Source organism: Salmo salar, chromosome 15 (assembly GCF_965601325.2).
Source record: "Salmo salar chromosome 15, fSalSal1, whole genome shotgun sequence".
Classification (NCBI taxonomy): domain Eukaryota; kingdom Metazoa; phylum Chordata; class Actinopteri; order Salmoniformes; family Salmonidae; genus Salmo; species Salmo salar.
This window is the reverse complement of record NC_138305.1, coordinates 111,364,402-111,377,574: the sequence shown is the minus strand read 5'-3', so window position 1 is coordinate 111,377,574 and position 13,173 is coordinate 111,364,402. Positions and strand designations below refer to the sequence as shown.

Here is a 13,173-nt window from a genome sequence, read left to right as displayed (position 1 = left end):
GATGTAGAGGAGGAGATGTAGAGGTAGAGGAGGATATATAGAGGAGGAGATGTAGAGGAGGAGATATAGAGGAGGAGATGTAGATGATGAGATGTAGAGGAGGAGATGTAGAGGATTAGATGTAGAGGAGGAGATATTGAGGAGGAGATATAAAGGTAGAGGAGGAGAAATAGAGTAGGAGATATAGAGGAGGAGATATAGAGGAGGAGATGTAGAGGGGGAGATGTAGAGGAGGAGATTAAGAGGTAGAGGAGGAGATGTAGAGGAGGAGATGTAGAGGTAGTGGAGGAGATATAGAGGAGGAGAGGTAGAGGAGATGTAGAGGTAGAGGAGGAGATATAGAGGAGGAGAGGTAGAGGAGGAGATGTAGAGGTAGAGGAGGAGATGTAGAGGTAGAGGAGGAGATGTAGAGGTAGAGGAGGAGATATAGAGGTGGAGATATAGAGGAGGAGATATAGAGGTAGAAGAGGAGATGTAGAGGAGGAGATGTAGAGGTAGAGGAGGAGATGTAGAGGTAGAGGAGGAGATGTAGAGGTAGAGGAAGATATATAGAGGAGGAGATGTAGAGGAGGAGATGTAGAGGAGGAGATGTAGAGGAGGAGATGTAGAGGTAGAGGAGGAGATGTAGAGGAGGAGATGTAGAGGTAGAGGAGGAGATGTAGAGGTAGAGGAGGAGATATAGGGGTGGAGGAGGAGATGTAGAGGTAGAGGAGGAGATATAGAGGTGGAGATATAGAGGTAGAGGAGGAGATGTAGAGGTAGAGGAGGAGATATAGATGTGGAGATATAGAGGTAGAGATATAGAGTAGGAGATATAGAGGAGGAGATATAGAGGTGGATTAGGAGATGGTGAGGTAGAGGAGGAGATATAGAGGAGGAGATTTAGAGGAGGAGATATAGAGGTAGAGGAGGAGATATAGAGGTAGAGTAGGAGATTTAGAGGAGGAGATATAGAGGTAGAGGAGGAGATATAGAGGTAGAGTAGGAGATGTAGAGGAGGAGATGTAGAGGTAGAGGAGGAGATGTAGAGGAGGAGATATAGGGGTGGAGGAGGAGATGTAGAGCTAGAGGAGGAGATATAGAGGAGGAGATATAGAGGTGGAGATATAGAGGTAGAGGAGGAAATGTAGAGGTAGAGGATGAGATATAGTGGTGGAGATATAGAGGAGGAGATATAGAGGTGGATTAGGAGATGTGGAGGAGGAGATATAGAGGAGGAGATGTAGAGGAGGAGATGTAGAGGTAGAGGAGGAGATATAGAGGTAGAGGAGGAGATATAGAGGTGGAGGAGGAGATATAGAGGAGGAGATGTAGAGGCAGAGATATAGATGAGGAGATATAGAGGAGGAGATGTAGAGGAGGAGATGTAGACGTAGAGGAGGAGATATAGAGGTGGTGGAGGAGATTTAGAGGAGGAGATGTAGAGGTAGAGGAGGTGATATAGAGGTAGAGGAGGAGATGTAGAGGTAGAGGAGGATATATAGAGGTGGAGGAGGAGATATAGAGGAGGAGATGTAGAGGTAGAGGAGGTGATATAGAGGTAGAGGAGGAGATGTAGAGGTAGAGGAGGATATATAGAGGTGGAGGAGGAGATGTAGAGGTAGAGGAGGTGATATTGAGGAGGAGGAGGAGATGCAGAGGTAGAGGAGGAGATAGAGGAGATGTAGAGGAGGAGATGTAGAGGAGGAGATGTAGAGTTAGAGGAGGATATATAGAGGAGGAGATGTAGATGATGAGATGTAGAGGAGGAGATGTAGAGGAGGAGATGTAGAGGAGGAGATGTAGAGGAGGAGATATTGAGGAGGAGATATAAAGGTAGAGGAGGAGAAATAGAGTAGGAGATATAGAGGAGGAGATATAGAGGAGGAGATATAGAGGAGGAGATGTAGAGGGGGAGATGTAGAGGAGGAGATTAAGAGGTAGAGGAGGAGATGTAGAGGAGGAGATGTAGAGGTAGTGGAGGAGATATAGAGGAGGAGAGGTAGAGGAGATGTAGAGGTAGAGGAGGAGATATAGAGGAGGAGAGGTAGAGGAGGAGATGTAGAGGTAGAGGAGGAGATGTAGAGGTAGAGGAGGAGATGTAGAGGTAGAGGAGGAGATATAGAGGTGGAGATATAGAGGAGGAGATATAGAGGTAGAAGAGGAGATGTAGAGGAGGAGATGTAGAGGTAGAGGAGGAGATGTAGAGGTAGAGGAGGAGATGTAGAGGTAGAGGAAGATATATAGAGGAGGAGATGTAGAGGAGGAGATGTAGAGGAGGAGATGTAGAGGAGGAGATGTAGAGGTAGAGGAGGAGATGTAGAGGAGGAGATGTAGAGGTAGAGGAGGAGATGTAGAGGTAGAGGAGGAGATGTAGAGGTAGAGGAGGAGATATAGGGGTGGAGGAGGAGATGTAGAGGTAGAGGAGGAGATATAGAGGTGGAGATATAGAGGTAGAGGAGGAGATGTAGAGGTAGAGGAGGAGATATAGATGTGGAGATATAGAGGTAGAGATATAGAGTAGGAGATATAGAGGAGGAGATATAGAGGTGGATTAGGAGATGGTGAGGTAGAGGAGGAGATATAGAGGAGGAGATTTAGAGGAGGAGATATAGAGGTAGAGGAGGAGATATAGAGGTAGAGTAGGAGATTTAGAGGAGGAGATATAGAGGTAGAGGAGGAGATATAGAGGTAGAGTAGGAGATGTAGAGGAGGAGATTTAGAGGTAGAGGAGGAGATATAGAGGTAGAGGAGGAGATTTAGAGGTAGCGGAGGAGATATAGAGGTAGAGGAGGAGATGTAGAGGTGGAGGAGGAGATGTAGAGGAGGAGATATAGAGGTGTAGGAGGAGATATAGAGGAGGAGATATAGAGGAGGTTTCATCATTCTATCATATCATTGTGTTTTTCTAGCTACGTCATTGTCATATCATCACTTCCCCTCTGTCAGTTCTATATATTTAGTGATCAGACTGATACCATGTATTTCTAAAGTAATATCCACAGAGTGGAAGGTTATTGAATATGTTAAACCCTACAGTCAGTTCAGTTCTGATTACCAGGTTGTTTATATGTTGTTGTTATGTTGAGTTATAAGAACAGACAGCTTGTGACTCTGCAGAGTAGATGCCATATTGCGCCTAAGATGTGGATGTCGATTTATGGCAGCCCCTCGCACCTCTCTGGTTCGGAGTCGTTGGTTTAAATGCGGAAGACACATTTCAGTTGAATGCATTCAGTTGTACAACTGACTAGGTATCCCCCCCCCCGTTCCCCTTATATGGAGAGGAGTGTCTGTCTGTCTCTGTGTCTGTATGTCCAAGGGCACACTTGTTGCCTAGCAGCACTGACCCACCCCTCTGACTCACTGTACAAATGAAAGGATGAGGGAGAGGTGAGGACAGGGGACAGGAAGACATGAGGGGAGGAGAGGAGGAGGAGGAGGAGGGAGGAGGAGAGGAGAAGGGGCTGAGAGGAGGGAGGACGGGGAGGAGGAAGAGAGGAGGAGTGGAGGAGGGTGAGGAGAGGCTGAGAGGAGAGAGGATGCGAGGAGGAGGGGGAGGAGAGGAGAAGGGGCTGAGAGGAGGGAGGATGGGGAGGTGGAGGAGAGGAGAGGCTGATAGGAGAGAGGATGGGAGGAGGAGGGGGAGGAGAGGCTGAGAGGAGAGAGGAGAGAGGATGGGAGGAGGAGGAGGAGATGCTGAGAGGAGAGAGGATGGGAGGAGGAGGAGAGGCTGAGTGGAGGGAGGATGGGAGGTGGAGGAGAGGCTGAGAGGAGGGAGGATGGGAGGAGGAGGAGGAGAGGCTGAGAGGAGGGAGGATGGGAGGTGGAGGAGGAGAGGCTGAGAGGATGGGAGACGGAGGAGAGGTGGAAGAGAGGTGGAAGAGAGGGCAGGAGCAGGAGGGGGGTGGAGAGGCTTGGAGGAGGAGGAGAGTAGGGGTGTGGAGAGGCTGGGAGGAGGAGGAGAGTAGCGGGTGGAGAGGCTGGGAGGAGGAGGAGAGTAGGGACTGGAGAGGCTAGGAGAAGGAAAAGAGTAGGGGTGGAGAGGCTGGGAGGAGGAGGAGAGTAGGGGGTGGAGAGGCTTGGAGGAGGAGGAGAGTAGGGGTGTGGAGAGGCTGGGAGGAGGAGAGTAGGGGGTGGAGAGGCTTGGAGGAGGAGGAGAGTAGGGGGGTGGAGAGGCTGGGAGGAGGAGAGTAGGGGGGAGAGGAGCAGGAGGGGGAGGAGCAGGAGGGGGTGGAGAAGCTGGGAGGAGGAGGAGAGTAGGGGGGTGTAGAGGCTGGGAGTAGGGGTTAGATAGGCTGGGAGGAGGAGGAGAGTAGGGGCTGTAGAGGCTTGGAGGAGGAGGAGAGTAGGGGTGTGGAGAGGCTGGGAGGAGGAGGAGAGTAGGGGGGAGAGGTTGGGAGGGGGGTGGAGAGGCTGGGAGGAGGAGGAGAGTAGGGGGGAGAGGTTGGGAGGGGGAGGAGCAGGAGGGGGGTGGAGAGGCTGGGAGGAGGAGGAGAGTAGCGGGGTGTAGAGGCTGGGAGTAGGGGTTCGATAGGCTGTTAGGAGGAGGAGAGTAGGGGGGTGTAGAGGCTGGGAGGAGGAGGAGAGTAGGGGGGTGGAGCTGGGACATTTTTTGCTTCCAGGAATTGTGTACAGATCCTTGCGACTTGGGGCCATGCATTATCATGCTGAAACATGAGGTGATGGCGGCAGATGAATGGCACGACAATGGGCCTCAGGAGCTCTTCACGGTATCTCTGTGCATTCAAATTACCATTGATAAAATGCAATCGTGTTCGTTGTCCGTAGCTTATGCCTGCTCATACTATAACCCCATCACCACCATGGGGCACTCTGTTCACAACGTTGACATCAGCAAACCGTTCGCCCACACCGCATCATACAAGCTGTCTGCCATCTGCCCGGAACAGTTGAAACAGGGATTAATCTGTGAAGAGCAGACTTCTCCAGTGTATCAGCGGCCATCGAAGGTGAGCATTTGACCACTGAAATCTGTTACGACCCTGAACTGCAGCCAGGTTATTACCCTGGTGAGGACGACGAGCACGCAGATGATCTTATCTGAGACGGTTTCTGGGAGTATGTGCAGACGATCCCGCGGGTGAAGAAGACGGACGCGGAGGTCCTTGGGTTGCCGTGGTTACACGCGGTTGTGAGTCTGGTTGGACGTACTACCAAATACTCTAAAACGACATTGGAGGCGGCTTACGGTAGAGAAATGAACATACATTTCTCTTGCAACAGCTCTGGTAGACATTCCCTGCAGTCTGCATGCCAATTACAAGCTCCCTCAAAACTTGATAAATCTGTGGTGTTGTGTTGTGTGACAAAACAGAACATTTTAGAGTGGCCTTTTATTGTCCCCAGCAAATCAAAATCAAATCATATCAAATTGTATTAGTCACATGCGCCGAATACAACCTTACAGTGAAATGCTGAATACAACAGGTGTAGTAGACCTTACAGTGAAATGCTGAATACAACAGGTGTAGTAGACCTTACAGTGAAATGCTGAATACAACAGGTGTAGTAGACCTTACAGTGAAATGCTGAATACAACAGGTGTAGTAGACCTTACAGTGAAATGCTGAATACAACAGGTGTAGTAGACCTTACAGTGAAATGCTGAATACAACAGGTGTAGTAGACCTTACAGTGAAATGCTGAATACAACAGGTGTAGTAGACCTTACAGTGAAATGCTGAATACAACAGGTGTAGTAGACCTTACAGTGAAATGCTGAATACAACAGGTGTAGTAGACCTTACAGTGAAATGCTGAATACAACAGGTGTAGTAGACCTTACAGTGAAATGCTGAATACAACAGGTGTAGTAGACCTCACAGTGAAATGCTGAATACAACAGGTGTAGTAGACCTTACAGTGAAATGCTGAATACAACAGGTGTAGTAGACCTTACAGTGAAATGCTGAATACAACAGGTGTAGTAGACCTTACAGTGAAATGCTGAATACAACAGGTGTAGTAGACCTTACAGTGAAATGCTGAATACAACAGGTGTAGTAGACCTCACAGTGAAATGCTGAATACAACAGGTGTAGTAGACCTTACAGTGAAATGCTGAATACAACAGGTGTAGTAGACCTCACAGTGAAATGCTGAATACAACAGGTGTAGGTAGACCTTACAATGAAATGCTGAATACAACAGGTGTAGTAGACCTCACAGTGAAATGCTGAATACAACAGGTGTAGTAGACCTCACAGTGAAATGCTGAATACAACAGGTGTAGTAGACCTTACAGTGAAATGCTGAATACAACAGGTGTAGTAGACCTCACAGTGAAATGCTGAATACAACAGGTGTAGTAGACCTCACAGTGAAATGCTGAATACAACAGGTGTAGTAGACCTCACAGTGAAATGCTGAATACAACAGGTGTAGTAGACCTTACAGTGAAATGCTGAATACAACAGGTGTAGTAGACCTTACAGTGAAATGCTTACTTACGAGCCCCGAACCAACAATGAGGTTTTAAAAAATATATATGAAATTAATACAAAATATGAATAAGAACAAGAAATAAAAGTAACAAGTAATTAAAGAGCAGCAGTAAAATAACAGGGGGTACCGGTACAGAGTCATTGTGGAGGCTATATACAGGGGGTACCGGTACAGAGTCATTGTGGAGGCTATATACAGGGGGTACCGGTACAGAGTCATTGTGCTGGGGGCACCGGTTAATTTAGGTAATATGTACATGTAGGTAGAGTTATTAAAGTGACTATGCATAGATGATAACAACAGAGTAGCAGTGGTGTAAAAGAGGGGGGGGGGGGCAATGCAAATAGTCTGAGTAGCCATTTGATTAGCTGTTCAGGGGTCTTATGGCTTGGGTGTAGAAGCTGTTTAGAAGCCTCTTGGACCTAGACTTGGCGCTCCGGTACCGCTTGCCGTGCGGTAGCAGAAAGAACAGTCTATGACAAGGGTGGCTGGAGTCTTTCACAATTTTTAGGGCCTTCCTCTAACACCGCCTGGTATAGAGGTCCTGGATGGCAGGAAACTTTGCCCCAGGGATGTACTGGGCAGTATGCACTACTCTCTGTAGTGCCTTGCTGTCGGAGACCGAGCAGTTGCCATACCAGGCAGTGATGCAACCAGTCAGGATGCTCTCGATGGTGCAGCTGTAGAACCTTTTGAGGATCTGATGACCAATGCCAAATCTTTTTAGTCTCCTGAGGGGGAAAAGGTGTTGTCGTGACCTCTTCAGGACTGTATTGGTGTGCTTGGACCATGTTAGTTTGTTGTTGATGTGGACACCAAGGAACTTGAAGCTCTCAACCTGCTCCACTACAGCCCTGTCGATGAGAAGGTGGGTGTTGCCGGCCCTCTTTTTCCTGTCGTCCACAATCATCTCCTTTGTCTTGATCACATTGAGGGAGAGGTTGTTGTCCTGGCAACACACGGCCAGGTCTCTGATCTTCTCCCTATAGGCTGTCTCGTCGTTGTCGATGACTGTTGTGTCATCGGCAAACTTAATGATGGTGTTGGAGTCGTGCCTGGCCGTGCAGTCATGATTGAACAAGGAGTACAGGAGGGGACTGAGCACGCACCCCTGAGGGGCACCTGTGTTGAGGATCAGCGTGCCAGATGTGTTGTTACCTACCCTCACCACCTGGGGGTGGCCCGTCAGGAAGTGCAGGATCCAGTTGCAGAGGGAGGTGTTTAGTCCCAGGGTCCTTAGCTTAGTGATGAGCTTTGTGGGCACTATGGTGTTGAGCGCGTAGATGTAGTCAATGAATAGCATTCTCACATAGGTGTTCCTTTTGTCCAGGTGGGAAAGGGCAGTGTGGAGTGCAATAGAGATTTCATCATCTGTGGATCTGTTAGGGCGTTATGCAAATTGGAGTGGGTCTAGGGTTTCTGGGATAAGGGTGTTAAAGTGAGCCATGACCAGCCTTTCAAAGCACTTCATGGCTACAGACGTGAGTGCTACGGGTCGGTAGTCATTTAGGCAGGTCACCTTAGTGTTCTTGGGCACAGGCACGATGGTGGTCTGCTTAAAACATGTTGGTATTACAGACTCGGACAGGGAGAGGTTGAAAATGTCAGTGAAGACACTTGCCAGTTGGTCAGCGCATGCTCGCAGTACACCTCCTGGTAATCCGTCTGGCCCTGCAGCCTTGTGAATGTTGACCTGTTTAAAGGTCTTACTCACATCGGCTGCGGAGAGCGTGATCACACAGTCTTCCTGAACAGCTGGTGCTCTCATGCATGTTTCAGTGTTGTTTACCTCGAAGCGAGCATAGAAGTAGTTTAGCTCGTCTGGTAGGCTCGTGTCACTGGGCAGCTCTCGGCTGTGCTTCCCTTCGTAGTCTGTAATAGTTTGCAAGCCCTGCCACATCCGACGAGCGTCAGAGCCGGTGTAGTATGATTCGATCTTAGTCCTGTGTTGACGCTTTGCCTTTTTGATGGTTCGTCGGAGGGCATAGCGGGATTTCTTATAAGCTTCCGGGTTAGAGTCCCGCTCCTTGAAAGCGGCAGCTCTAGCCTTTAGCTCAGTGCGGATGTTGCCTGTAAACCATGGCTTCTAGTTGGGGTATGTACGTACGGACACTGTGGGGACGACGTCATCGACGTACTTATTGATGAAGCCAATGTACTCCTCAATGCCATCGGAGGAATCCCGGAACATATTCCAGGCTGTGCTAGCAAAACAGTCCTGTAGCTTAGCATCTGCTTCATCTGACCACTTTTTTATTGATCGAGTCGCTGGTGCTTCCTGCTATAATTTTTGCTTGTAAGCAGGAATCTGGAGGATAGAATTATGGTCAGATTTGCCAAATCTGAGGGAGAGCTTTGTATAGATACTCTACCTCAGGCGAGCAAAACCTTGAGACTTCCTTAGATATTGTGCACCAGCTATTGTTTACAAATATGCATAGGCCCCCGCCCTGTGTCTTACCAGATGCCGCTGTTCTGTCCACCCGGTACAGCGTATAACCAGCCAGCTGTATGTTGATAATGTCGTCGTTCAGCCACGACTCCGTGAAGCATAAGATATTACAGTTTTGAATGTCCCGTTGGTAGTTTAATTTTCCGCGTAGGTCATCGATTTTATTTTCCAAAGATTGCACGTTTGCTAGCAGAATGGAAGGCAGTGGGGGTTTATTCGATCGCCTACCAATTCCCCGCACTCTGGACCCTTTTTCTCTGCCTTTTCTCCACACAAATGACGGGGATCTGGGCCTGTTCCCGGGAGAGCAGTATGTCATTCTGACAGTTCGTGGTGAATAATCGCTGTTCTGATGTCCAGAAGTTATTTTCGGTCATAAGAGACGGTAGCAGCAACATTATGTACAAAATAAGTTACAAGCAACGCAAAGAAACGAACAAAAAAAACACAATTGGATCGGAAAACACGTAAAACGTCAGCCTTCTTCTCCGGCGCCGCCCCCAGCACAAGGTGCCCCTGTGTAATGATCATATATGGAGCCCTGCGCATTGTTAAAACATTTGGGAGGTGCACGGCTATGCGGTACGGAGCTCGATTTGGCCTCCAGAGGCTCCGCAATTGCGTCACATCCTCCCTCCATACGGAGCAAGCATAAATTACCTTTTACTGCTGTGTCATCTCAGAGTTTCAGGCTGAGACTTACTGCTGTGTCATCTCAGAGTTTCAGGGAGAGACTTACTGCTGTGTCATCTCAGAGTTTCAGGGAGAGACTTACTGCTGTGTCATCTCAGAGTTCAGGAGAGACTTACTGCTGTGTCATCTCAGAGTTTCAGGAGAGACTTACTGCTGTGTCACCTCAGAGTTTCAGCTGTTAATGTATGTGGGCGTCTGCATTGTCTTAGTCTATTACAAAATCCAAAAAATAACCAACATGTCTCTCTCTCTCATCCGCTCTATCTGTCTCTTCTCTCTCTGTATCTCTCTCCCCTCCCTCTCTCCCTCTCTGTTTCTCCTCTCTTTCTGCCTCTCTCTCTTTCTCCCTCTTAGTCATTGTCCGCTGCCCCTGGCGTGGGGGGGCGTGGTCTGGACGCCACAGGAGGCGGGGTCAGGCGTCTCCGCAGAGATCTCCGTGATTCACTGCCGTACGAGGCCGGGATGATGTCCTATCCTGGCGAGTCGGCTGACGTCCTGACCCGGCGGGGGGGCAACGAGCTGCTCTATCAACCCGAGGAGTGGAGGGGGCAGGGCTTAAGCCATGCTGTGCAGCAATTGGTGGAGAACGACGAGAGGCACGAACAGGACGCGGCGTACCTGGCCGGGTTGCTCCGCCTCCTCAGTGAAGCCGAAGGAACTGCCGGAGAGGATGGAGGTGTGGAGGACCAGGGGCCAGCGGACTTCCAAGGGCACTATACCCGTGACTACGATGAGACAGAGCAGGGGATGAGAATGGGAAAGCCCCAGGCTGCAGCTCCATGGCAAGGCCTACTGGACCCACAGCTCACCCAAGCCCTGCTCAACAGATACAGGCAGGAGAGGCTGCAGCAGCAGGCTGGGTTACCAGGTCTACCAGCCACCATCAACAGGCTTACAGATGACAGGCTGGAAACAGGCAGCCAGGACCGAGACCAGGAGGCTCTGAGGTAAGGAGAGGGAGGGAGAGAGAAAGAGAGGGAGGGGAGAGAGAGAAAGAGAGAAGTGGGGAGAGAGAAAGAGAGAGACAGAGGGAAGAGAGCACAGAGAAATATGAATATACACAGAGTGTACAAAACATTAGGAACACCTTCTTTTTCCATGACATAGACTGACCAGGTGAATCCAGGTGAAAGATATGATCCCTTATTGACGTCCTTTCTTGTTAAATCCTCTTCAGTCAGTGTAGATGAACGGGAGGAGACAGGTTAAAGAAGGAGTTTTAAGTCCTTGAAACAATTGGGACATGGATTGTTGTATTTGTGCCATTCAGAGGGTGAATGGGCAAGACAAAAGATTGAAGTACCTTTGAACGGGGTATGGTAGTAGGTGCCCGGAGCACTGTTTCGAATGTGTCAAGAACTGCAACGCTGCTGGGTTTTTAACACTCAACAGTTTCCCGTGTGTATAAAGAATGGTCCACCACCCAAAGGACATCCAGCTAACTTGACGTCAACATGGGCCAGCATCCCTGTGGAATGCTTTCGACACCTTGTAGAGACCCTCCTCTCTTCTGATGGCAAAAGGGAGTTGGGGGGGGGGGGCAATTTTCTACACTCAGTCATGTAGCTATTGAATGTACAGTAGCTAGCAGGGTATAATGTTTTGGTTGTAAAATGTAAACATAATTCATGTTATTATCCCTGTGTCTCCAGATACCTCGTAACCAAGATCCTGTCCAGCATTGGTCCCAACAACCCCCAGGGTTCATCAGGCCGCCGGGCGAGGAGGGACCTGGTGTCTGTGTCTGGTGGTGGGGGTGGAGGTGTCAGAGCAGCCTCAGAACCAGTCTTCCACAGGTCCCGTCGCTCCCTGGTCTCCCCTCCTACTCCCTCCCCCAGCCGGGAGCCCTCTCCGGGGCTTCTGAGGGTTAAGAGGCTGGGGTATATGGAAGAGGGCCCTGGATGGCTTGGGGGAGAGAGAGAGGGCCACAAGACCCAAAACCATGCTGTGGGGTTACAGAGGATGAAGAGGATCGACACCGAACTACAGGCCCAGCCTGGTGGGAGGCCCAGCCGCAGGAGAAGAGCCCTGAACTACGACCCCCAAGCCCTAACCCACGACCCTGAGCTGCTGGTCCAACACATCTTACACTACCTGCCACAGTAGAGAGGGAGAGATAGAGAGACAGTGAGAGAGATGGAGAGAGAGAGATGGAGAGAGACAGTGAGAGAGATGTGGAGAGAGATGGAGAGAGAGATATGGAGATGGAGAGAGAGAAACAGAGAGAGATAGAGAGATGGAGATAGAGATATTAGAGGGAGAGAGAGAAACAGAGATAGATAGAGAGATAGAGATATAGAGACAGATGGAGAGAGAGCGAGATAGAGAAGCAAAGAGAATGGAGAGAGAGATGGAGAGAGAGATGGAGAGAGATATGAAGAGAGATGGAAAGAGAGAGGGAGAGAGAGATGGAGAGAGAGCGAGATAGAGAAGCAAAGAGAGAGAGAAACAGAGATAGATATGGAGATGGAGAGAGATATAGAGACAGATGGAGAGAGAGCGAGATAGAGAAGCAAAGAGAAAGATGGAGAAATGGAGAGAGAGATATGGAGAGAGATGGAAAGAGAGATGAAGAGAGATGGAAAGAGAGATGGAGAGAGAGCGAGATAGAGAAGCAAAGAGAGAGATGGAGAGAGAGAGGGAGAGAGAGATGGAGAGAGAGATGGAGAGAGAGATGGAGAGAGAGAGAGAGAGATGGAAAGAGAGATAGATAGCCTCATGCTTTTTAACAGTGTAGTAACACCTTCTAACACTCTATATATTATAACATTCATAAATGTATTTGAAATAAAGCTTCAATCAAAGTATTCTGATAGATTTATTTATTTTATTTGTTTGAGTTCAGATCTTATTTATTTTATTTGTTTGGGAAGTTAAGAATAGGGAAAAAGAGGGAAAAAGTATTATTTAAAAGAATAGCGGGAGACAGGTAGCCTAGTGGTTAGAGCGTTTCACTAGTAACCGAAAGGTTGCAAGATCAAATCCCCAAGTTGACAAGGTGAAAAAAATCTGTCGTTCTGCCCCTGAACAAGGCAGTTAACCCAGTGTTCCTGGGCTTTCATTGAAAATAAGAATTCGTTGTTAACTGAGTTGCCTTTGTTAAATAACGTTTTTTTTAATTAAGGAAGATAGAAACACAAGTAGTCTTCATCTTTCCCCCCATGTTTTAGTCTTCATCTTTCCCCCCGTGTTTTAGTAGTCTTCATCTTCCCCCCATGTTTTAGTAGTCTTCATCTTTCCCCCATGTTTTAGTCTTCATCTTTCCCCCATGTTTTAGTCTTCATCTTTCCCCCCGTGTTTTAGTAGTCTTCATCTTCCCCCCGTGTTTTAGTAGTCTTCATCTTTCCCCCCATGTTTTAGTCTTCGTCTTTCCCCCATGTTTTAGTCTTCATCTTTCCCCCCATGTTTTAGTAGTCTTCATCTTTCCCCCCGTGTTTTAGTCTTCATCTTTCCCCCCATGTTTTAGTCTTCATCTTCCCCCCGTGTTTTAGTAGTCTTCATCTTCCCCCCATGTTTTAGTAGTCTTCATCTTTCCCCCATGTTTTAGTCTTCATCTTTCCCCCATGTTTTAGTCTTCATCT

General features: G+C 48.5%; 1 protein-coding gene across 1 annotated transcript in view; it reads left to right on the top strand.

Annotated features, from left to right (window-relative positions):
• The window catches only part of LOC106590683 (uncharacterized), a 35,256-nt gene extending 22,857 nt beyond the window's left edge, over positions 1 to 12,399 (top strand). The window contains exons 2-3 of the mRNA XM_082962279.1: positions 9,947 to 10,539; positions 11,245 to 12,399. Coding sequence (XP_082818405.1) covers positions 9,947 to 10,539; positions 11,245 to 11,698 — 1,047 coding nt within the window. The 3' untranslated portion in view covers positions 11,699 to 12,399. The remainder of the gene's footprint in view (positions 1 to 9,946; positions 10,540 to 11,244) is intronic.
• Positions 12,400 to 13,173: the final 774 nt, after the last annotated feature.